The 24,100-nt window shown below is 50.2% G+C and overlaps 1 protein-coding gene across 2 annotated transcripts in view; it reads right to left on the bottom strand.

Annotated features, from left to right (window-relative positions):
• Positions 1–19,762, bottom strand: part of ANXA6 (annexin A6) — a 45,197-nt gene extending 25,435 nt beyond the window's left edge. Inside the window, exons 1-7 of one of the 2 annotated variants that reach the window (XM_019734380.2) lie at positions 19,612–19,762; positions 9,957–9,997; positions 5,346–5,436; positions 4,538–4,632; positions 3,846–3,959; positions 2,448–2,538; positions 1,455–1,534 (exon numbers count right to left, since the gene is read on the bottom strand). In XM_019734380.2, coding sequence (XP_019589939.1) covers positions 1,455–1,534; positions 2,448–2,538; positions 3,846–3,959; positions 4,538–4,632; positions 5,346–5,436; positions 9,957–9,974 — 489 coding nt within the window. In that variant the 5' untranslated portion in view covers positions 9,975–9,997; positions 19,612–19,762. The remainder of the gene's footprint in view (positions 1–1,454; positions 1,535–2,447; positions 2,539–3,845; positions 3,960–4,537; positions 4,633–5,345; positions 5,437–9,956; positions 9,998–19,611) is intronic. The other variant, XM_019734381.2, reaches the window with a different exon arrangement.
• Positions 19,763–24,100: the final 4,338 nt, after the last annotated feature.

The following is a 24,100-nucleotide window of genomic DNA, read 5'->3' on the forward strand; positions in this document are numbered from 1 at the left end:
CCAACAATATTACAGGGGTCAAAAGTCTGCACAATGTGCATCCTAGTAGCGGTTCCCAGACCTAAACCCAAAGAACTCACCAATGAGGATTTGAGACCGGGGCCCTCAGATCTGAGCTCACAGGCTAGAAGGCACCAAATGCCATTGGACTTTGTTGCCTCCCCTCAGGCCGCCTGCCCCATCTGACAGAGGAGGACACTCACAGAGGGCAGGGGACAGCCCTCCTAGGCTGCTTGGTTATGCGGGCAGAGGTCAAGCCTATGCTTATTTCCTCTTCCCCCTGGATTGTGCATTTCAGGATCTTAACCCCCCTGGTTCTCTTTGGGACTGAGCTTAAGAAGACAGAGCCAGCAGGCTTATAAACCATGCCACGTCATTGCCCACTTGGTGTCAAAGGTTGAGGAGGCAACATCCTTGACCAAGATACAGGCTGGAACTCTCTTTTCAGAACATGCCCTTTGAAAATGGGGGCAAAGGTCACACTTTCCAACACTGGATGTTTCTGATAATTCCCCAGCTGCTTAATATAGGACGTGGATTGTCATAGTAATGGGAGGAAGAAAACTGGTGTAAAATGTGGGTGAAGTTGGGGAGGAAGTGAAAGAAACAAACAGATGGCTTGATTTACATAGAAAGCTTCCTCAAGGTTTGGTCCTTGGAGCTGGGCTTGCGACATCTCAATGCCTGTGAGGCCAGAACGGTACAGGTGAATAGCAGGTTAGACCTGCTTTCCAGCCCACTTGCAGTCCTGCAAAATGCAGGCCTGATATTGCCAGAACTTTCAATTATTCGAAAGAATCCATGAATCTGGGTTTTTGAGCAAAATCTCCCTATGTGTAATTGTTAGCAACCAACTCAAAGTGGTTGTGTGTGTGTGTGTGTGTGTGTGTTTAGGCACACTGTGTGGGAACACAAAGGAAAAAATGCCAACTTGGCAGGTTGAGTTCAGCTGGACACAGCAGTCTGCAGCCTCTTCATGGTTTCTTTTATACGTGTTCCTTGGTGGGGGGGTTGGACTGTGAGGGGTGCAATGAAGGCAGCGCCCGCTGATGGCCTCAGGTACGTGCAGGGGCTAAAGAAGCAATGGCAGGAGGGAGGCCCTGAGAGGACACAGGAAGGAGGTCACAGGAAAGGATATTCCTGGTCCCAAGACAGAAGGGTGTGTGCACATGGAAATGTAAGTCACCTGCCTGTGCAAATCAGGGGGAACAAAACAGACCCCTGGACAATCAAACTCGACACCCAAGGGAGCCAGAGAGAAACCATCTCAAGATCAAGGATAAAATGGGCAGAGGGAAAGGGCTTGGCCACAGCATAGGAGGAGAATTTTATACCCAAAGAGACACCAAGGAGTCCCTCACAGGCCACCCTGCCTGGGGGTACAGGGAGGTACCTGCGGCTCTCTGCCTGCACTCGGGTAGGGAGCTCAGGGGAGGGCCCCAGGGTAGACCAACCTGGAGCAGGACCACCAGCATCTTCTGGAAGTGGCCGGAGGTGTCGCCAATGATGTCAGCCTCCAGGTCTCGCTCATAGGCTGCAGGGAAGGAACAGAAGCTCTAGTCCCATCCTCAGGAGACCCCGGAGATCCAGGATAAAGGTCCCTGCTGCCCCCAAATGATCAGATACTGGATACAAATCCCCAAGCCCAGCTCTCCATGATGGCCATGGCAACACCCAGGGCGTATTTTCAGTTATTTATACTGACCCATGACACGATGTGATGGAATCTGTCTACTTCTCTCTATTCTCACCGGTGCCATCCTACTCTGGGCAGTGGCTACAGCCTTCTGACTATTCCCTCTGCTTCTGCTCTCACTCCTTCTCCAATCCACAACAACAAGGCTGATCAACTTAAAGCCCATATCTGATCATGGGCTCCCCTGCTTCCCACTGGACTTAGAATAATAAAGCATCACCCCTTTGTCTTGGCCTACAAGGCCCTGTGTGTTCCTGCCCTACCCTCCACCACTCCTGCCTCACACGGGCTCCGAGGCTCATTTCTGCTCCAGGCCCTTTGGACTTGCCATTCCCTCTGCCTGCCAGGATCTTCTCCCCACTCTTTACACAAATGGCTCCTTCTCATTTCCTCCCCAGACAGACTTTCCTTGACCACCTGTCTGAAGCAGGCCCTCCCCTGTTAAAGTCAGATTCTTTTCATCTTGTTTGTTTCCTTTATAACACAACCACATGTCATCATCGTATTTACCTGTTTATGGTCTATATCCCTCACTATCTCATTAGTCTATAAGCTCTGGGAGGCAGGGTTTACATGGGTTTTGCCGATCCTGAGAACCTAGTACAGTGCCCAGCACAGAGCAGGTACTTATTGGATGGACAGATCAGAGGGAAGGAGCAAAGGTGGCTGAATCAGATCTTAGGATCTCCATCCTTGCAATCACCCTCATTTCCTATCTGAAATCCTGAATGGTCCCTCCTGCTTATCTCACCATCTTTGTATGCTGCTACCAGCTGGTGCATCTGCTCATTGGTCCGGGAAGCCAAGATCTCAATGAGGCACTTCTCATCGGTGCCAATGCCCTGGGAGAAGAGAATGGACACATGAGTCAAAGGCCAGGATGGCACCTTGAGCTGAGCTGCCGCTGAGCTCCCGGATGGCTCAGTTGGTTGGAGTGCATCCTGTCAACCACAAGGTTGCCGGTTCGACTCCCGCAAGGGAGGGTGGGCTGCGTCCCCCTGCAACTAGCAACGGCAACTGGACCTACAGCTGAGCTGTGCCCTCCACAACTAAGACTGAAAGGACAACAACTTGAAGCTGAACAGCACCCTCCACAACTAAGATTGAAAGGACAACAACTTGACTTGGAAAAAAGTCCTGGACGTTCACACTGTTCCCCAATAAAAAAGTCCTGTTCCTCTTCCCCAATAAAATCTTAAAAAAAAAAAAAAAAAGGCCAGGATGGGAGGCCATCAGTCACGGGTTAGGATCCTGGAGTGGCCAGGGCTATACAACCCCAGCACTTAGGTACTCCTACGGCGTGTAGGCACCGATTGGGAGCTGCTTCCCTGAGAATCAAAAGACATAGGTTCTAGTCCCACCTCTGCCTGCAGCTTGCTTTGTGACATCTTATTAAGAAACTATCTTTCTGGGCCTCAGTTTTCTCATCTGTAAAATGGAGAGGCTACTACTTGCTTTGCCAAATTCACAGGGAGATTGAAAGGGTAATAGTCTCTCACATTGCTAAGTTGATCAGTTTATTAAATGAATTCATGTTCAATAGCTCACCTGAGGCAAAGATCACGGCACATTGTAAACTGTAAAGTCCGAGATACACTTAAGGGTTCTTGATGTCTCTCTGCTTCCTAGGGAGTGACCTTCTATCTCCACCAACTGAGCTGCTCCTCATATCCTCAAGAACCTCCCCAAGCTCTCTGGCCATTTTTCCTCTAGCTTGGAATGACCTTCCCGTTCTGATCAACCAAATCCTCTCCAGGCTTTTGGGCCCAACTTGGTCCTCTCACGTTCTATGCCACCCGGGGCCCGGGCCTGCCTCCTAACCTCCTTTATTATGCCCTTGGCCTTTGGGGGTTGAACACCATTTGTCCCCACGTTCCTATATCCTGCTTCCTCAGGACTGTCAGCTACTGGTGTGGGGCTCTGGGCCAAGGGCTCCCTTTCACAGGCTCTGCCTCACACCGACGTCTGTCCCACCGACGTCTGTCCCACCACAGGAGACTGTGGTGCCCCTCTGGGATAGGGTCTGGGCAGATAGGGTCTGCCTCTCGAAAGCAGGTTACATCCTGAATACTCGCTGTAGAGGCCAGAATCTTTCCCTTCCTCACACCGCCACCCCCAACACACACACAGACAGACCCACGCTTCTTACCGAGATGGCGTCTTTAATTTCTTTGGCATCACAGTAGGCAGGCGGCCTCATCAGACCCACAATCAGTCGTTCAAACTTCCCTGTCAGCTCATACTTCAAGTCGGCAATGAGGTCCTGCGGGATGGGGGTGGGGGAAGAGGAGGAGGAGGAGGAGGAGGAGGAGGAGGAGGAGGAGGGGGAGGGGGAGGGGGAGGGGAAGAGCAGTTATAATGATAAGAATTACATTTAATGAGCATTACACTCTGTACAGGCACTGGGCTAAGTAATCTCATTTAATGGTCACTCTTGGAGGTAGGTGCTGTCATCAGCCCTAAGACACAGGCTGAGAGACATCGGGTAACTCGCCCAAAGTCACACAGCTAGAAAATGGCAGTGCAGGGTTCAAGTCCACGGCGTCCTGCCTCTTCCCCACGGCTGTTTACTTGTTTACTTGTGTCTCTCCCACTACCTGTGAGTCCACAGGGTTGACACCTCACAGGTCTTACTCACGGCACAGCCCTAACACCCAGACCACAGCAAGGGCTCTAGGCATTTGTGGCTGAATGGTCCCTGACTGAAGAGAAAAGGAGGGCAGAAGTGCCAGCACCGAGGCTGACCTGGAGTAAGATACCCAGGAAAGACCCTGAATGAACACACAGGTGAACAAAATCATTCCTGACCCCTCACCGCCCCCCTTTGGTTGCCATGGTTACCTTGCCATAGAGGGACTTATAGCTCTGGCAGATCTCCTGCCTCTGCCTGTTGCTCCGGGAAGTGATCAGCTCCAGTATGGCCTCCTTGTCACTGCCTAGAAGAGGGGAGGGTACCCGTCATCCTACACCAACCTGCCTCCAGGAAGCCCACCAGGGCTGCTCCCTGCAGTCCCCGCCATGAGCCTTCTGCTCCTGAGGCAGTGGTATGGGGGGCAGGGGGGACAAGCATCTATGAGGATCTGTTAAGCCCCCACTGAGAGGGATGACAGCACCCACAGTATCTGAGCACAGAGGGCCTGTCATTCAGCTCATCACACAAACAAGGAAACGGAGGCCCAGAGGGGGGCAAGGACTCACTCAAGGTCTCACAAGGAGCCTGGCTTAGGAAAACCCAGGTGTCCTAACACCCAGGACTGGGTTCTTTCAACAAGGAAAATGAAAGAGAATAACAAGCACCAAATTCAGGGTAATGGTTACCCCCGCGAAAAAAGGCAGGGTTGGTATTGTCAGCAAGAAGACCTCCCAAGGAGGTCCCAACTCTATAAGAAAGCAAGTGCTGTTTCTCAAGTGCGGTCGCACGTCTGTGGGTGAAGCTTCTATTGTTCTTTAAACCTTTTTTGTTGGTCTGGAATATTTCATTATACAATTGTGAAATATAATTTTAAAAAGGAGACCAAAGAATGAGTAAGTGAATCTCATCCCCACCCCCAAAAGGACTCTGGGGTGTGCCCACATATGGGGACACGCCCCAGCCCCAGTGAATCCTGCTCCTTTCCCTGCAGCCCCACTCCCAGTGGCTGGCACCCACCAAAGCCCTTCATGGCGGTGTACAGAGCCTCAGCATCCTGGTTGGGATCGAAGTCTGGGAAGTCACGAATGGAACCGCGGTACTTGGCACCCTGTAGAGAGAAAAGTGAGCTGTAGACCTTGGCCCTGAACGGGGCCCCTAGCCCCAACCCCGGGCCACACTCCCAGCCATAGCCACAGACAGAGTCCAGGCTTAGCCCCCCTCCCCTAAACTTGGGCACTGACCACAGAAAGCCTAGGCAAGGAGAAGGGTGACTCTCCTGGTACCTTCTTCCACAACCTGACCCAAGGAGGGTGCCACTGCCCCACAGGAGGGTGGCTCAGCAAAGCCCTCGGCCCTGCACTGTCCCAAGACCCAGAGATAAAAAGCCAGGCAGACTGCAGAGGCTGGAAATGAGCCCTAGAACAGTAACAAGAGCCCCTCATGTTTGTGTGGCACTTTCTGGTTTACAAAGCCCTTTCACCTCCATTGTGATGATTTTAGCAACTTGGGGAACCACTTCAGATCATCTCTATCACAGAAACAAAGGAGCCAAGCCCAGAAAAGGGACGCTTCTTCCTGGCGTCACTGGAATCCAGATCTCTGGCCTCTTTGCTTCTGCTCTCCAGAAACCCTGAAGCTGCCAGCTTCTTACGGTGGGGTCTCAACCCGGGGAGCCCACAGCCACCCTCAGAATCAACGCCAAGGCAAAGTGTCGCCCCTCTGAGCCCAGTAAACTGAGCCGCAAACTGGCATCTGAAGATAAGCTGGCTGGATCCTCGAGGTGAAGGGGTGGAAAGGCAGAGCCAAAGGATCTTACACATCGAACCTGAATGCACAATGGGCTGGTTCACAGAGAAGTCAGATGTGGTCAGCTACACGGCCCTGGGAAGCGTGGGGTCCAGGAGGGCCGCGAGGGCTGGGAGAACTGAGCATGCCAGGGCTCCAGGCTCTGAGCGCAAGGCTTGGGCACAGGGCACTCAGCCGGTGCCAGGCCCGATGCTTTGGGCTAAAGATTCAGAGAGAAAGAAGCCCTGACAATGTCTTTCATGACCTTCTGACTCAGTGGAGGAGAGAGACGAGCATACATATTAGCATCAAACTTGTAGTAAATACCCTAAGACAGAGGCAAAGTAACGTGGGGAAACAGAGGAGGCTGAGTCCAGCTGGGGGAGGGAACCAGGAAAGGCTTCATGGAAGGGGTGGGGATGGACCACATAAACGATGCTTTACAGGAGGCAGAAGTGGATAGGCCAAAACGAGCCTCCCACCACCTCCCACGTCTTCCAGTGCCCTCACTGTGGGACCTGGCCAGGCGTTTGGATGCTCTTTGATTTATGTCTGCAGTTGCTGGCTCCTCAGAGGTATGCATGCGTGGGCGCAGGGTTGCTATTTAAAGTTCTGACTGGGCGGGTGACCAGAAAGGGACACGGTCCCCTTCCCGCCACTGGTCAATTCCTCGTAACCCGATCACAGCCCTGGGCAGAGAAGGAAAGATACCAAATTCCTGGACCAGAAAAGAGATACTCCCTCCAGAAAGCTTTAAGAGTGTCTGTCCGGCTCATGGATGTATTCCTAGCACCTAGCACAGGGCTTGGCACAACTAGGCACTCAGTAAAGATGTGCTTCCTAGATGAATGGGTGCGAGAATGGCTGACTGAATATATTCTGAGCAGGTTGAAGGTTTCCTCGTAAAGGGGAGGCAAAAGGCTTCACGCAGAGGAAACAGCATGGCAAAGGCCTGGAGGCGAGAGCAAGCAAACTGCATTCACAGACTGCGAACCCAGATACTTCAGCACTCAGTGCAGATGCCCAAAGTTGCCAAGATCATGGGAGTGCAAATTGCCAGGAGGGAATGAAGAGAAGAGAAGGTGGAAGTGTGTCCCCAGGCTGAAGGGCAAAGGTCTCAGCAGTGACAGAGAGCTGACGAGCCTCTCCTGTTGCTGTTCCTCCATCGTCACCCTGCTCCCTCCTCACACACTACGTGTCTCGGGAAGGGACTGCGGTTGAAAGGGTTGAAAGATGAGGCAATGCCATCCTGGGGGAAGGGAGGTCTAATGACCGACACACACAGCTTGATCAACACTTTCCCTTAGAGACAGGCTGATAAGCTTAGAGAGCAGCAGGGCCGGTCTCCCACGTGGGTCTTTGCACAGGAACAATAAAACCTTTCAGGGGGGCTGCCTGCCAGACTAGTTAACTTAGGACCCTTCAGGATCACAGCCACCAGAAGAGGAAGACACAGGGACTCAGCACTGGTCACATTTTAGACACACATAGACAATCCTTCAAATCCCAGGCCCAGGTGTCCTACCATCAGTCATTCTCACACCAACTTGGTGAATTCTGCATCGCCAAGTGCCACCATTGCAGCTAGCTGTCCCTATGTCTCCTCCTCTAGCAGACAGGTTCCTGGCTTCAGGTACTCATGACCGAGGGGAGGGGCAAGCAGAGGCAAAGGGACTTTCCACCTTGAAATATTCAACAGGTCCCGATGCCAGCTGGTGAGCAGCCTAGACCCTGGGGCTCTGTGGTCTTGGGCCCCATCCAGGCTGCTGCTCGAGAGGAGTCCCAAGGCCTCTCGGGAGCAGAAGCGACATCACCCAGAGAGAAGGCTGCTGGCCAGAGCTCTTCCACCTGAGAGCTGCCTTCATCATCCCTGACGCCAGCCTCATCTCTGCAGCTCCTGGAGCCCCAAGCACTGGCACCTGCCCCTCTTGCTCTGTCCTCAAAGTGTCCGTATGCCCATCTCCATGTTCAGTCAAACCCAGACATCCCTGAGACACTGAGGCCACAGAGCCATGCTGCCAGGACCTTTCTATGACACTACACTATTTCTTCACATCTTTGGGCTTCAAGTTCCCTTCTTTTGAAAGGAAGGAAAGGGAGAATAGCACAATTAATTATCACAGTAGAAGTAATTGGGGGTGATCCGGACAAGAGAAGAGGGTGAGTGGCTCATTCTGTACACGTGTGGTGTGTGTTGAGAAGGGAACCGGGGTGCTAATAATTGGGAATAGTGGACACATATTTCAGCTCGGTGGAAGGAAATCCTTTCTCACACTTCTCTAGTAGTGTCTTCTGCCTCCTCCTCCCCTCAACAAGCCCTTGCACTGCAAGCAAGCCAAGTTGCTGGTACGGCCTGAATACACTGCATCCCCTCCGCACTGGCCTTTTGTTCCAGCATCGCCTCTACCTAAACCATCTCAGCCTCTTGCTCTTTCCAAGCAGCTCCTCCAGGCAGCTTTCCTGTTCCCTCCACCTGCGTGCTCCCAGAGCTCTTTTACTGCCCCCACCAGCGCATCAGCAGCGTGCATGGGGCTTCCAACTCCCCTCAGGGAACCAAGGACACCTAAGGCACTGCCACCCTGGGACTTCTGCTTGCCGGGTGTGCACCGGCCCCTGGCCCATGGCAGCAAGAAACCACGCGTGAGCCAGGCAGACAGCGTGGTGTGGGAGAACTGCACCAGGAGTCCAAAGAACTATGCCCTGGGTTCTCGTCCCTCTGACCTCCCAGGGCCTGATCTGTCCACTTCAGGCACCTAGAACCCTGCAGTGCAAATGCCGCTCAGGAAGTAGCTCGGGGGTGACACCATATGGGAAATGGGGAACAGCAAAAGTCTGCCTTGGCTCTTTGCCCATAACCACCAACACTCTCTCGTCCTGGTCAGAGGCCACTTGTGCAAAGTACGCTTCTCAGAGGCTGAGAGGGAGGCCGTGGCTAAGATGCTGCCGTGTACTCCTCCTGTTTCACATGACACGCTATGCTCTTCAAAACTGTCAATAGGCATCCTTAAGGCGCTCTTCACTGGGTGGCAGGTCATGAAGTCAGGGACCAAGTTTAGTTTTCCCTGAGCTCAACCACCTCGTAATGGAAATCGAGGCCCAAGAGGGTAAAGAACTTACTCAAGATCACACAGCTCTTGCATTATATCTGTGGCCAGTAGCTCTGTGACTGAAGTGGGAGGGTAAAAGGGGCCAAGGCAGGTGTCCCTTAGTTTTATTCTCCCTTTTTGCTCCCATCTTTGCTGTGACCACATCTCCAGAGCAGAGAGGACCTTCTATTGCTTTTGCCTCTGCAGTATCTGTCTCCCTTCCTGGAGAAACCACTCTTGGGCCATACAGTTCAGATGGGACCAACTCCACCACCTGGATCCAAGTTTCCCAGGCTCAGCTAATGAGAACCAAACCTGACTTTCCCTGGAATCATGGGAAATAAATTTTGTTGTTTCCTATAGGCTCCCCAGGAAGTGGAAGGGAAGCCTGGAGCTGCTGGTGACCAGTGTGCCAAATCAGGGAAGAACCTGCCCAAGAACACAGCCACCCAGAGGAAGCCCAGTTCAGAGGCAGAATCCAGACCTTATCATTTGAGCCCCTAGATCCAGCCAGACCTGAAGCTCTGGGCTTCTCAGTCATGTGAGCCAATACCCATCCTTTACTGCTCTGGATGTTGTGTGTTGCCATGGGTTACTCACATCTGAAAGACGTGTGACTTGTAACAGGAGCAAGGAAAGCCTGAGAATCTCTCCTGTTCCTTTCGAGAAGGTTCCAGGGCTCAGTGCAGCAGGCCTAGGACGAGCCCAGGCCCAGAGAAGGCAGAGCACAGCCTTTGGGAGGGGAGAGACTCCTTACCTGTGCTTGTTTGGCCATGGTCTCAGGTTGTGCAGAAAACACTATGGAGAAGAAAGAGACCCCATGAGACTCCCCTCTCCTCCATTCTTTCCCCCAAACTTCCTCACCCTCCCTTCCTCCCAAGGGAGAGTATACTCCCCCTGTTCTTTTCCAGCTGCCTCCAGCCCTTCAGGTTGAATGATACCCAAAGACCTGAGTCAGGGCCGCATGCATTTTTCAGAGGATGATGGACAGACTAGTCAGTGTCCAGACACTCACACCAGCGTGGGAAAGGGACTCGGAACCCAGAGGGAGAAGGGTCACGACCAGTGACCGCACGATTCCCCCAGGCTGTGGAGGGCACTTTCTCAGATACATCTCACTTAAGGCTCACAGCAATCCTTCCCGGCATCAGATCCCCATTTGACAGAGGAGAAAACTGAAGGTGGGGGCAGGGGTTAGCTAGGTGAAATAATCTGCCCAAAGTCACACAACTTAAAACTGAATTCAGCGAAGTCGCAATTCCAGGGTCCATGCGACCTGCACCATGTGTGCTCTTTCCACGTCACTGAGAACAGTTCTAGAACCCAGGGCTTAGCGCCCTGCAGATGAGAAAACTCAAGGGGCTCCTCGTCCCCTGTTGCAAATATCTGAAGGGTTATGGTTCCTGTACATGTCAATAAACACGTCTTCAGCCTCTGCTCCGAGAAGGCACTGCACTAGGTACTGAGGATACAGCACTAGATAAAAGAGTACATAAAACCCTGCTTTTCTGGAGCTTACTCTGTAACGGAGAAGAATAACAAAAGTCTACGATAAAAACTAGGGAGAAAAGATGAAGCTTGGTCAGGAAGGAGTGACAAGGGGTGCAGTCCCAGGCAGAGCGAGGGGTCGGAGGGTCTCACGGACCACGTGGCTACCTGGGGCAGTGCAGTCAAGGGGCTCAGTGTGGCTGACATGGCAACAGGCAATGGGGGCAGTGACACTGGGAGCCAGTACCTGAGGTCACTGGGAAGATTTTGGAATTTTCTTTAATGGGACAGAAAAGTCACAGGGAGGTGGTGATTGAACAAATAGGACACACAATCTCACTGAAGGGGATGGCAGGGGACAAAGTCGACAGTGAAGGAGGAAGAAACCAAGATATCTGACCTAAAAAGCAATGAAAGAAGGGATGTAACTGGTTTGGAAAAGGGAAGAGAAGGGAGAGGTGGCTGGGCTCATGAGCACCCTCGGCAGGAAGGCAAAGATGCAAGTGAAGCAATCTTCTCAGGATGACAGATGGAGAAATGAGGACCGGTGCTTTCCATTTTATGAAACTGGTATTTTTTTTAACCCTGTCTATGTTACTTTTTAAAAGTACAAAACCCCAAGTCTATTAGACTAATATTTAGTAAGACATACGAGGTGCTGAACCAGAAGAGAGGGGGAGACACCAAGGAGACATTTCAGCTCAGTGCTTTCCAGTTTTCCACATCAACCCCACCGAAAAAAAAAAAAAAAAAAAAAAAAACATTTAGGGGAAAGTAGCCCCTGACCTTGGTCCATAACCCTGTGCTCACTTTGGGGTCACTGGAAACCATAGGGGGAGCACAGGTTTTGGAGTTAGACAGACATACCTGGATTCAAGTCCATTTTTGTCACTTATTAGCTATGTGACCTTGGGCATATTGCTCATCTTTGAGTTCAAGGTCATCCCAAATACAAAACTTAGGGCTTTCCCTTTCCTGCCTCGTAGCGTTGTTGGAAGATGAGACAAACCTTTGGTCAAGAGCAGAGCACATGAGGCTAGGCAGAGATCTCTGTTCTCGGTAAGTGGTGGCATTCACTGTACGAGTGGGTAGTTCTGAGGACAGGCTTTGTCATGTTTGCCCATGGGTCCCCACTGCCTGATTACAAGTCCCCCAAACTACAATCATCAGACAGACATGAAACGGGATTGAGAGTAAAGAGCAGAGGACAGAGATCTGCTTGCAACTGCTCTGCTGTTTCCCTGACAACCAGGGGCCTCTTGGTACAAATGTGCAGCTCTCACCAGGAAATGGAACCCAACACCCCCCCTATTCCTCAGAGATGGGGCCCACAGTTACCCCAGAGTCTGGGCAGGAGCCAGCTCTGGGTTTCCCCAGACCTGGGGGATGGAGTGGGCAGAGGATGAGGGAGCCCCGAGGCCAGCAGAGAAACTAGCCCAGCAGAGGGAATAACGAGGTCCAGGAAGTCGGCTGAGACAGGGAGGTAGGGCCGAGGCCTGTCACTTGCACCTCCAGCCTCGAAGCATTTTCCTTTGGCCCTGTTAATGGAAACTTCAGTTGCTGGCTGCAGCACAGGCCCATCTGGACAAGAGCCCCTTTCCAAGGAGAGCCAGCTCACAGGAGAGGCCTCTAAGTCTTTGGGAAAAGACACTCGGCTCTGAGAGTCATTTATGTGTGACTCATGCGAGCGTGTACGTCTTGTGTGTGTGTGGAAAGCAAGCTTCTTCTAGAACCAGATGTTCAGACTGCAGTTCAGGGGCCCAATCTCCAGGAGCTCCTCCTCTGAGGACTCAGGGACAGAGGCACCGTCTACCCTGGCTTTATAAGAGGCTCTGATTCTTCCCAGAACAACCCAGATCATACCTCCCAACCTGGCTGAATAAATGTTTTTAAATTCAATGTTTCAGACCCAGAGGACCCTTAAGGAGCCACTACTCCAAGCCCCTCATTTTCTAGACAGGGTAAAGGTAACTCAGGGACAATAAATGACATGCCAAGACCCAGACAATGGCCAATATCTCTGCTTCCCACTGCCAGGTCATGATAAGGCCCCACAGAACCATGGGCCCTGGCTGCAATGGGACGTTAGGAAGAGGCCATACGGTAAGTCCCAGGTTCCAGTTCCCAATCTGCCTGTAACCTCAGATAAGCCAGGTTCTCTCTCTCTGGACCTCAGTTTCTTCTGTAAAATGGGGATATTATCACTCTCTGAAAAAATCCAGAGTGGGTCTCGTGAAAGGCTTTTATAGATTTCAACCAGAGATTTTCACAGAAAAACCTCAGAACATCAGTCCTAGGAGGGTTCTCCCCCAGGTCACAGGATTCCTCTCTAGCGCCCCGCCCCAGCCCCAGTATGCACGTTTTATCATCCTAGTTGAAACAGCTTCTCAAGACTGGCAAGTATGGTCACTGTAGACCTGAGCGGCCATTCAGGGTTCCCAGAATCTATTCTGACCTGGCTATCCATGAGGGCTCATTGGAGCTGATGATTCCAGAAATCCATTCAAGGGTAGAGTCGTCTGGGGGCTTTGTGCTGCTGTGGCCACCCCCTGCCTTAGTCCTTTAGCCTACAAGCAATCGTATTTCTTTCATTTCCCTTTGGTAGATCAGGACTGACTCTAGGAGGAACGCTCTGGGGTAGAGAACATACCAGAGATGGCAGGACCTGTGGCTGGTTGCTGCCCAACTGCAGAGTTGAGGAAACCAAGAGCTATAGGGGAAGGTCTTGTCCAAGTCACGCAAAAGGCATGGGCTTTGAGGTCAGGTCCGGCTGCGAGTCACGGCTCTGCCCCTCAATCAATTTGTGATTTAAATACATTACCTAAACTGAATCTCAATTTCCACCTCTGCAAAATGCTTATAAAAAATTACCTCCACATATTGAGAAACAAAATAATGGATGAAGAGTCCTGAGCACAGTGCTGGGCACACAGCAAAAATGCAATAAATGGTAGCTTTTATGTGATAAGCCCAAACATTTACAAGAAAGGCAGGGTGCCATCGTAAGAAAGAATGCAGGGTTTACAGTCACAGCCTGAGTTCAAATTCTGACACTGCAAATTCCTAGTTCGTGTCCCTGGGTGAGTTATGTCATTTCTCTCTGACTTGGTTTCTTCACCTTCGAAATTACAATGTAATTAAGTTTTTGTGAAAATCAATGGAGTAAGGCAGGTAAAATATTTAGCATGGTCAGGTACAGATTAAATGTTTAATAAGTGATGGCTTCTATTACCACAGCCATCATTATTAGGGCAGTGGTTGCCAAAATGGGGTACTGGGCATGAGACGCCATTGGGGTGCAGGATGAGAATATTACAAGTTTCTAAATTTTTTTTATCTTGTCCTTTTATGTTCCATTTTTGATGTTTGCTATACATATATAAAGTTAAAGATATAGATTAGGGGTTCAGGCTGATAGAATGGAATGAAGCAGAGGAAGGAAGAGAGAGAGGGGGTGGCAGGCAGAACAGAAACAGTAGCATAAGAAAAAGCATTTCTGTCCTCAAAAGGTAGCTCATGGGCTTTAGAGGCACAGAGCACACTTTTAGGGAGGGAAGAGACATTGAGTGTAAGGGGGTGAAACCAGGTGTGTCTAGGAAAGGCAATTTGAAAAAAAGCAAAAAAGAACCTGGAAGGTCATGTAAAAAATCACCCAGACTCCTATGCCCCAGGAACCCTAACTTGAGCCATGTCACTGCTTTGCCCACTTGTTTCCAAGGGTCCCTTCAATGCAGGCCCCCCGAGCTCAGCATTCAAAGCCCTTGACATCTTTCCTGATTTATCTGCCCTCCCCTGCCTCTTTGTCACCTACTACCATAGCCTCTCCTCCCTAAACCTGGAATCGCATCCACTAGCATTTCCTATCCAGCCTTCTAGCATCAACACCAGTGCTTTTCAATTCTGGTTTCATTAATAAGTGAGGAGGAATTTTTCAAATCACCAAAGCATGAGGTCAACCCCCAGAGAGTCTGATTCAATGGTTTGGGGGTGAGGCCTGGGCTTTGGTAATTTTTAAAAGCTTTCCTAGGTGATACTGCCAACTCTTCTAGAAAGCCAGGGGGGATTTTCTCTGGCCTTTACACCCTCACAGCATTCTGAAACCACCTACGCTCACTCGTACTCGCTCGTACTCGGCTGGTTTGGGTCAACCACTGTGGATTTATCATCCCCCTATTAGACGGAAGCTGTTTGCCTCCACGGTATTGTGGAGGGAAATCTGTACTTCACATTCTCCAGGTTATCTGATTTCAGTCTGTGAGCTATTTACAGCTCAGCAATTTGTAGATAAGTGATGGTAATGCAAAATAATTCTAATAGACATGCTCATTCTATCCTATCTGGTTGAAGGTCCAATTGTTTTTTCTCCCCCTCTGGTGGAAAAACCAGTTTGCCTCCATTTGTACCTTCCTTTCAATATAAGGGTGGCTACTGATTCTCCTTGGAGCTGGTTATAACATCTGCCTGGTCCAGTCATTGATTAATGAGTAGAATAAAATCTTTAGCACACGATCATTTTTATATCTGTGTGTGTCATCATTTTACTCTTTCTTGAGAATTACTGTATAGTCTTCTTTGCTGCACCCCCTACCAAAGGGTGTGACTCATAAGGAGAGTTGGATGAAATGCACTGAGCAGCTTTCATGCTTTCTTTCATGACACCCTTGAAAAACATCAGTGCAGGGAAGGAAAAATAATTCTCCTTTTATTACACCATCGAAGTTCTCTGACTGGTCTAATAATCAAACGGACATGAAACAGTTGAGCAAGAAAAAACATCCAAATGTATCATGTACATACATATGGGAGTTCCATAAGAATATGGGAACCAAGAACAAATCAGTAGTTGATGTTCATATACCATCTTGAGCTAAGGAAAAAGGGAGGCAGTGGTTTGGACGTCAAAGAGAAGGTAGGCAATTTACAGGTAGCTGAGAAGGAGCAAACATGGGGCCACCCAGAAACCATGGGAGTCTAAGCCAGAGGGGAGTCTAACAACTACAGTCTATGTCCCTCTCTGCCTGCCACACTTAGTTCGTATTACGTATTACGCTACGGTGAATTTGCTAAGGTGAATATGCTAAGGTGCTCTCCCTTCCTGGAGTAGGTATTTCTATCTGAATTCTTTTAGGCAGGTAAGGGGGAGGTAAAAGGCTCTTCTTGAGTCTTTAGTTTAAAAAAAAAAAAATTAAAACAGCTTAAAATAAACAATATCCCCCCAAAATGCATATTGTGGGGTGGCAAAACTCTGCTCCCCCCTCAACAGAATAAAAGGAACCGACCTGCTTAGTGGTTTTCACACTGTGCTTTACTCCTCATTGTATAGCCAGGAGAGGAAATAACTTGAAAGGTTAAGTAACTTGCCCAACTCATAAAGAAAATTAGTCATTAAACAGGGGCTCATTTTGCAAAAAATATTTATTGAGCACCTCCTGTATGCTTATGGGTAGGAGTTGGGGATAAAATTTTAAAAATGAGACAGATGAGTCTCCTACCCCCATGAAGCTGGCAATCTAGTGCATTAATCTGCAATTTTTTGGATCCTATATAGCACCAGTAACAAAAGAAATTGTGCATTCATCATGATAAACAAAAATGTACTTTCTCAGCATGAGATTAAATGCACATAAAATAAGGTCTAATAGTTCCTTCCAGTACCCCAGAAAGTCATCTTTGGTGCCTGCCGGGGTACGTCTACCCCACTTCAGAGGCCCCGGGCCTATAAAATCTAGATCCTTCTCTTTCCCCTTTCCTGGTGGCACATCCCCCAGCTGCAGGAAGATACCCAGGACCCAGCTCCAGGGTATCCAGGAGCCTCGCGGGTAAACGCCACTGCTGGCCATGTGCCTGGGCATGGCCCCCAGCTCATGCACTCGGGTTTCTTAGAGAGCAGTGTCTTTCCCTCTCCTGACCCAGAACCATTGATCCCAGGGCTGGACAAGGCCCCAGGAGATCATCGAGCTGCCTGGGGCTTGGAATTGGACTGCCCGGGGTTTGAATCCCAGCTCAGGTCACTTTCGTAAAAAGCAGCCAAGTGTAGAGTCTCAGCACAGAGGCTGGAGCCTGATGGCCTGTGACTGAAGCCTGACACGCTATGTAGGAGCTGTGAGGCCCTGGGCAAGTCCTTATACTCACAGGTAAAAAGGGGGTTCAAAATAGTGCCTATTGCAGAGGGTTTGTGGTGAGGATGAAAAGAATTGACACGGCTACTGCTTAGAGGAGGCCCTGGCACACAGGACACATTGTGTATTACTTCTTCCCTAAACTTTCAAAGGCTGAGTTTTCACATCTGCAAAATGGGCTCAGCCAGGTCCTGGTAAGTTGGAAGGGTTCAATAAATAATAGAGGTTGCTATTTTGTTATTATTTAAGGAGTATCAGGACACCCGTTTTACAGATGAGGAACCTGAGGCTCAGGTCACCTGCCTTCTCAAGTACCGCAACTTTCTGAGATTACAACAGTAGCACTTGCTTCTCTGTGCACCGCACTCTGCAGTTTACAAGGCACTTTCACACCTGCCATTTTATAATCTCATGAGGGTGGATATCAAACTCATCCTCACTTTACAGGCGGGGGATCTGAGGCTCAAAGAACCCAAGGACAGTCATTCCTTCGTAGCCAGTCTCTGTGGGGGCTTCTCAATCCCAGGAAGAAAGGACAGGGAGTGTGGTTGATTCCAAGCCATGAAGATTCTAAGCATAAAGGCACCCCCACCATACACAGACTTCCTCTCCTCTGTTGGGGTGGGGAGGAGGAGACATGCATACTCAGAAATCAAGGTCAAGACCAACCACATCCTGTCCCCAGAAGGTATCTTGGGGAAGTTGGGTGGGGTGACACCCCTGAGCCTCCCCAGAAAATCCTAGAATGGTGCAACAAGAAGAGCCATGCAGCCCTAACCCATGTTACCAGCTATGTGCCCTGGGTACATCTCCTATCCTTCTAGAGAGGAAGGAACCAAGGCCCAGGAGATAATACGTGTGTCCAGGGCACCCAGGTGGTTGGTGGCAGGGCTGGGGCTGAGGCTGGCAGCCCAGTGCTGCCTCTGGGTGCTGCAGTGCAGACGTTCCAGACACTGGCAGCTCCCCATCCCTGCAGAGCCCCTACACCCCAACCCAGGAATCAGCCCCACCCCATCCCAGGAATCAGCCCTGAGAGGCCAGATCCCTGACTTCCCAGGGTCAGCCCCCTCCCTCTGCACACTCACAAATACATTCTGCCCCATCAACAGCTGTGGCCCTTACCCAGAAACCACAAATATTTTCTGTATCCCAGGAGCCCGCCTTGGGAACAAGGAGTGGAAGGCAAATGAAGATGGGTGAGTGACTGTCACAGCTGCAGAGGGGGGATGGAGGCCACAGACTCCCTCCCCAGCCCCACCCAACACTCAGAATCCTAAATCTTAAGACAGTTGAAGCCTAGAATACCAGCCCTGGATGTGGCAGCCAATTCAGCAGATTTTGCTACAGAAGGGTAACTAAGGCCCAGAGAGGGAAGGGGCTTGCCAAAGGACCACCAGCACCTGGAACTGTAACCCAGCTTTCCACTAACCTCCAGGCCAGTGCCCTCTGCCTGGCACAGGGCCTGATGGCTAGAAGGGCAGGGTCCGTGGGAGCTGAAGCTGGGCAGTTCATTCACCTCGAAAGGGAATGACTACAGAGGTCAAGATATGTCACCTGGGTCAGTGTGGCCAGCAATTTAAGGTATGCTTTGGGCAAGAGAGGGGAAGGGAGTGAGGGAAAGGGCGGACTAGGGGAATCCAGAGTCCTTTCACAAACCGGGAGCCATATGTCCAAATTTGGAATAGTCAGGATAGACCCACCAGGGTTTAGAGAAAAGAAGGGAGAACGAGGAAGCAAAGGCTGGATTGGTCCTCACAAAGGACCCCTGCCCCTTTACCTTGCAGGGCCTGCCACATTGGGCCAGGCTTCACAAGCACGGAATGAAGACTTCTGAAACCTGTAATTATTCCTTGCAGCTGACAAATAAATCAATTTTCACAGACACCGTTTCCTCTGAGAGGGGTTGGGTGTATCCACTCTGGACTTGGAGAAGGAAACTGAGGCTGAGAGGGAAAGCTACTAATTCAAGGTCACACTGCAAATTCATGGTGGAGCTGGGATTTGGATTCAAAGAATTTCACTCCGGTCCTGGCGTTCGGGGAGTTATCTGAGGCTCCCAAGCGTCCGAAAGGCCTAAACTGGGCTTGGGGAGAGCAGAAAGAAGGGTGGGGCCTCTGCCCCACCACAAGGCCCAGAGCGCCACTGGGAGTCTCCTTTCTAGGCAAGCAGGGTTTGTAAAGCCCTGAGGCGAGCACAGCCAGTCTGCACACAGACAGTCCCCCTCCAATACCACACTCAAAGCCATTTCAGAAGCGGCCAGAGTCTGACTCTTCATGTCCACTGTCTTCAGCCTCAGCCACACCCTTCCCTACGGGTCGGGTCCTTAGATCCCGGTCCAGCTGCCCCCAACCCCGGGTCTTCAAGGTCTCTCCAGACCCCCTGTCCCCCCAAAGCACGGCCAGCAGCCCCCGCGGCCTCAGCCCAGGTGCCTCCAGCCCCAGGACCACACCCTTTACTGAGCGGGCCCTCTCCCTCCCCTCCCCTTCCTTCTCCTCTCCTCCCCTCTCCTCCCCTCCCCCAGCCAGGGCTCCGTCCGCCTCCGCTCTCCGCCTGCGGCCCTAGATTTGCTCCACTGCGCTCCTGCAGACACACCTAGTTCGAGATCCACTCCGGTGACCGTGCCCTTGGGATCCAGCTCCCTGGGACCCAGCTCCCTGGGACCCTCCCGCTCCTAGGGCACACCCTCCCCGGATCCCGGTGGGAGGCATGGGACGGCGATGACTGGGCATTTATTGATCGCCGCGATGCAGCCCCCCGCATGGGGGTCCCCTGGATCGATCCCCTCTGCCGCCTCATACCACTCACCGCGCAGCGGAGGCCTCCTGTCGCGGACCGGCCGATGGGCAGACAGACGGGCGGACAGGGAGCTCGCTGGGTGCAAGCAGGTTAGCGGAGCAGGAGCAGCTGCAGCGCAGGGGCGGGCCGGGAAGACAGCGGTCGGCACTCGGCCGGACACGTGGCGCGCAGGGGCCAATCGGGCTCATCCCACCTCCAACCCCCCCACCCGCAGTTCCTTTGCTCCTTGAATCTTAGAATGTCACCATTCCAGGAGAACCTCTGTTCGAGCTCAGACCTGGGACTTGAGACAGAGAGGGGAGGTGGATTTGGCCAAGATTACGCAGCCATTCAGAGCTAGAAGTCAGGGCTCCGGACTCCTGGTTCTGCAAACTTTCCCCCAAAGTCCTAATACTTGCCAAAGCTTTCTTGGGAAACAGAGTATTGAGGCTGGACAAAATTGAGGCCCACGCACTGTATCCGCCTGGTCAGATTCCATTCTTTTTAAATAGCTCATTACATCAGTAATATGACTTACCCACTTTCTGGGAGAGAAGAGCCCAGAGAAGTCCCGTTCTTTGGCCAATATCACGGAACTAGTAGATTGTGGAGTTGGGATGGGAACCTGAGCCAGGTGACTCCAGAGGAGCGCTTATTCATGCTGGGCTCTGGCAAGTGCACAGTCCAGAGGAAAGGGAGTCGAAGAGACCAGCAGTTATAATCCATGGCGGTGGGGAAAACAATAGGTTTAAAAAAAAAGAAAAAAAGATAAACGTTGTGAATCCAGAGGAAACTGAGAGTGATGGTCCCCCAGGGGGTTTATAAAGACTTCCTGGAGGAGGTAATGTTGCAACGAAGGTCAGTAGTGCCTCCTATCCATTGTCCCCTTAGAAATTCTGCTTTGGTAAAAAGATGGAAAGATGGCAACCCTGGGCTGTCACTCAGCTGCTGAGTCTCCCTGGGCAAGACGCTTAACTGCTCTGATTATCAATTTGCTCATCTGAAATATAAGGATAACCAAAGCTTTTTGCAAGGGTTGTCTTCAGTCTGTCCCTGAAGCCTCCTTTAAGCCTCCTACAAGGAGACCTGGTTGGAAAGTATGTCCTTTCATCTCTTCATTTCTCGACAAACATTTATTGAGCCCTTGTTGCATGCCAGGCACTGAACTGGGAGACTGAAGTGAGCAAATGGGAAGAGGGACCCTGACCTGCCCTCATGAAACTTCCGCTCTCATGGATGACAGATGGTTAGTTAGGTCATTGTTACACTAAAGTTCAGCCAGGTGTAATTTGGGAACTGTAAAGTGCTGTCAAGCCCCACAGCAGGTGGACCTAGCCTAACCCAGGCTTCTGAATGAGAGAGGTGTTAAGTTGTGAGCAGAAAGATGACTAGAATCTAGTAAGAGACTAAGAAGAAATTAAAATAATTACCTTAAGATGCGATCTGCTGTCAGTGAAAGGAACACCTCCTGAGATAGACTATGAAGGGCTGGCCCCAGTGAGGATGGAGGTGGGCTCTCCTCAGGCATCATAATCGTAGCTGCTATTTATCAAACATGTTCTATGTGCCAGGCACCATTGTAAGCACTTTCCTAGCAATGTCACATTTAATCCTCACAATTCATTAATAAATATGTATTCAGCACCTACTATGTGCCAGGCACTGCTTTAAGGAGCTTTATCTGCAAACAACATGAAGATCTCTGCCCTTGTAGAGTCTGCATTCCAGCAGAGGGGAGATAGACACACAAGGAAACACGACACCGTGTTAGTAGGTGACAATTGTTGTGAATTAAAAGAAGAAAAAGCAGATGAAGAGCCCAGGATGACGGGGGAAGTTGCAGTGTTATTTAGGGTGTTTTGCAGAGGTTTTGATGAGGAGGTGAGATTAGAAAAAAGATGTGGAGGTGAGAAAGGAAGAACGCTGAACAAGGATTTATGGGAAGAACTTTCCAGGAAGAGGAAACAGCTGGAAGAAATACTGCGTAGCAGGAGCAGGTCTGGAATGTTCGAGGAACAGCAAGGAGGCTGTGGCTGGAGTGGAGTGAGTAAGGGGGAGAGTAAGTAACAGGGGAGCAGAAATAAGGAGGGACCAAATCATGGGGGTGGGGGTGGGGGCTTGTGGCCTGGGTAAGACTTTGTCTCTTACTCTGAGGTATTTGGGGAGCTGTTGCAGTGTTGAACAGAGGAGGGACATGACATTTTTTGTCTCCTTTTTTGGGGTAAAATTCACATAATGTAAAATCGAGCATTGTACAGTGAACAATTCAGAGTCATTTAGTACATTTATATTGTTGTGCTACCACCTCTATCTAGTTCCAAAAAAAAATTTTTTTAAAAGATATTATTGGGGAAGGGGAACAGGACTTTATTGGGGAACAGAGTATACTTCCAGGACTTTTTTTTCCCAAGTCAAGTTGTTGTCCCTTCAGACTTAGTTGCAGGGAGCGCAGCCCACCATTCCTTGTGGGAGTTGAACAGGCAACCTTGTGGTTGAGAGGATGCGCTCCAACCAACTGAGCCATCCGGGAGCTCAGCTGCAGCTCAGCTCAAGGTGCCATGTTCAATCTTAGTTGCAGGGGATGCAGCCCACCATCCCTTGCGGGAGTTGAACCAGCAACCTTGTGGTTGAGAGCCCACTGGCCCATGTGGGAATCGAACCGGCAGCCTTCGGAGTTAGGAGCACAGAGCTCCAACCGCCTGAGCCACCGGGCCGGCCCACAAAATATTTTAATCACCCTAAAAGAAAATCCCATACCCATTAAGAAGTCACTTTCCATTCTTCCCTCCCCCTCAGCCCCTGGCAACCACCAGTCTGCGTTCGGCCTCTATGGATTCACCTATTCTGAATATATCATATAAATGGAATCGTAGGATATGTGGTCTTTTGTGTCTGGCTGTGCTCGTTTAGCATTTTATATCAGTCAGGGTTCTCCAGAGAGACAGAACCAATAGGACATATAGAAACAGGTATATATAAAAGGAGAGTTGTTATAAGAATTGGTTCACGCAGTTATGGAGGCTGAGAAGTCCTACAATCTGCTGTCTGCAAGCTGGACAATCAGGAAAGCCTGTGGTGTAATTCAGTCCAAGTCTGGAGGCTGGAGAACCAGGAGTATGTGGGGGTGGTTGGGAGGGGGGTGTAAGTCCCAGAGTTTGAGGCCTGAGAACCTGGAGCTCCGAGGTCTAAAGTGCAGGAAAAGGTGGATGTCCCAGTTCAAGAAGAGAAAGAGAGAGGATTTGCCCTTCCTTCTCCTTTTGCTTCATTTGGGCCCTCAGTGAATTAGGTGATGAGGGCAGGTGTCTTTACTCAGTCTGCTGAATCAAATGCTGATCTCTTAGCTAACAGAGACACCCAGAAATAATGTTTTACTAGCTCTCTGAGCATCCTTTTGCCAAGTCAAGTTGACACATAAAATTAACCATCACAATAACATTTTTCAAGTTCATCCATGTTGTAGCATGTGTCAGTACTTCATTCCTTTCATGGCTGAATAATATGCCATTGTATGGATGGACCACATTTTCCTCATCCGTTCTTCAGCTGATGGACATTTGGGTTGTTTCTTCTTTTCAGCCATTGTGGACAGTGCTGCTAGAAACACATGTGTACAAATATTTGTTCGAGTCCTCGTTTTCCAGTTCTTTTGTGTATTTACTGACGAGTGGAGTTGCTAGTTCATATGCTAATTCTGTATTTCACTTTTTGAGGAGCTGTTGGACTGTTTTCCACAACAGCTGCATCATTATCCCCTCATTTTTAAAAATTTATTAATTTTTTTTCAGTTCCTCTAGTCCTAGAGAATTCTCCCTCAGCTCCCAAAGAGCTCTCATGGTTCCCCAACCTTCTGTATGTGGCCTAACTATTTTGTTTGCTGTACAGAAGCTGTTCGATTGGCCCTCAGGTGTCTCAGGAGGAATTGCTCTAAATACAGGCGTACATTCGATGTGTTCTTGCGAGGGAACAAGCTCAACGTCCACCTATCTAGGACCCACCTCCAGCTGCGCCATGTTGTATTCCCACCAGCAATGTACAAGGGTGCTCCACATCCTTGCCTAAACTTATTTTCTGTTCTTAATGCCATCCTAGTTGTTGTGACATGGTATGTCATTGTGATTTCGATTTGCATTTCTCCAATGACTAGGGATGTTGAACATCTTTTCATGGGCTTGTTTTGACCATTCATACATCTTCTTCGAAGAAGTGTCTATTCACGTCTTTTGCCCATTTTAAAATTGGGTTTTTGTGGCCATCAAGTCATTTTGTTGTTGAGTTCTAAGAGTTCTTTATGTATTCTGAAGGTGACATATTTCTTAAAGGGTCACTCAGCCCTCTGTGCTGAGAATGCTGAGTACTGCTGGGGCACAAGAGTAGAAGCAGGCCTGTTAGGAGGCTTTTGTGGTAATCTGGGCAACAGATGCTGCTGGCTCAGCCGGGGTGGTAGAAATGGAGGTGGCGAGAAGTGGTTACAGATTGGGTAGAGTTGAAGGTAGAGTTAACATGAGTTCCTGAAGGATTG

This window comes from Rhinolophus sinicus, linkage group LG10 (assembly GCF_036562045.2).
Source record: "Rhinolophus sinicus isolate RSC01 linkage group LG10, ASM3656204v1, whole genome shotgun sequence".
Lineage (NCBI taxonomy): Eukaryota > Metazoa > Chordata > Mammalia > Chiroptera > Rhinolophidae > Rhinolophus > Rhinolophus sinicus.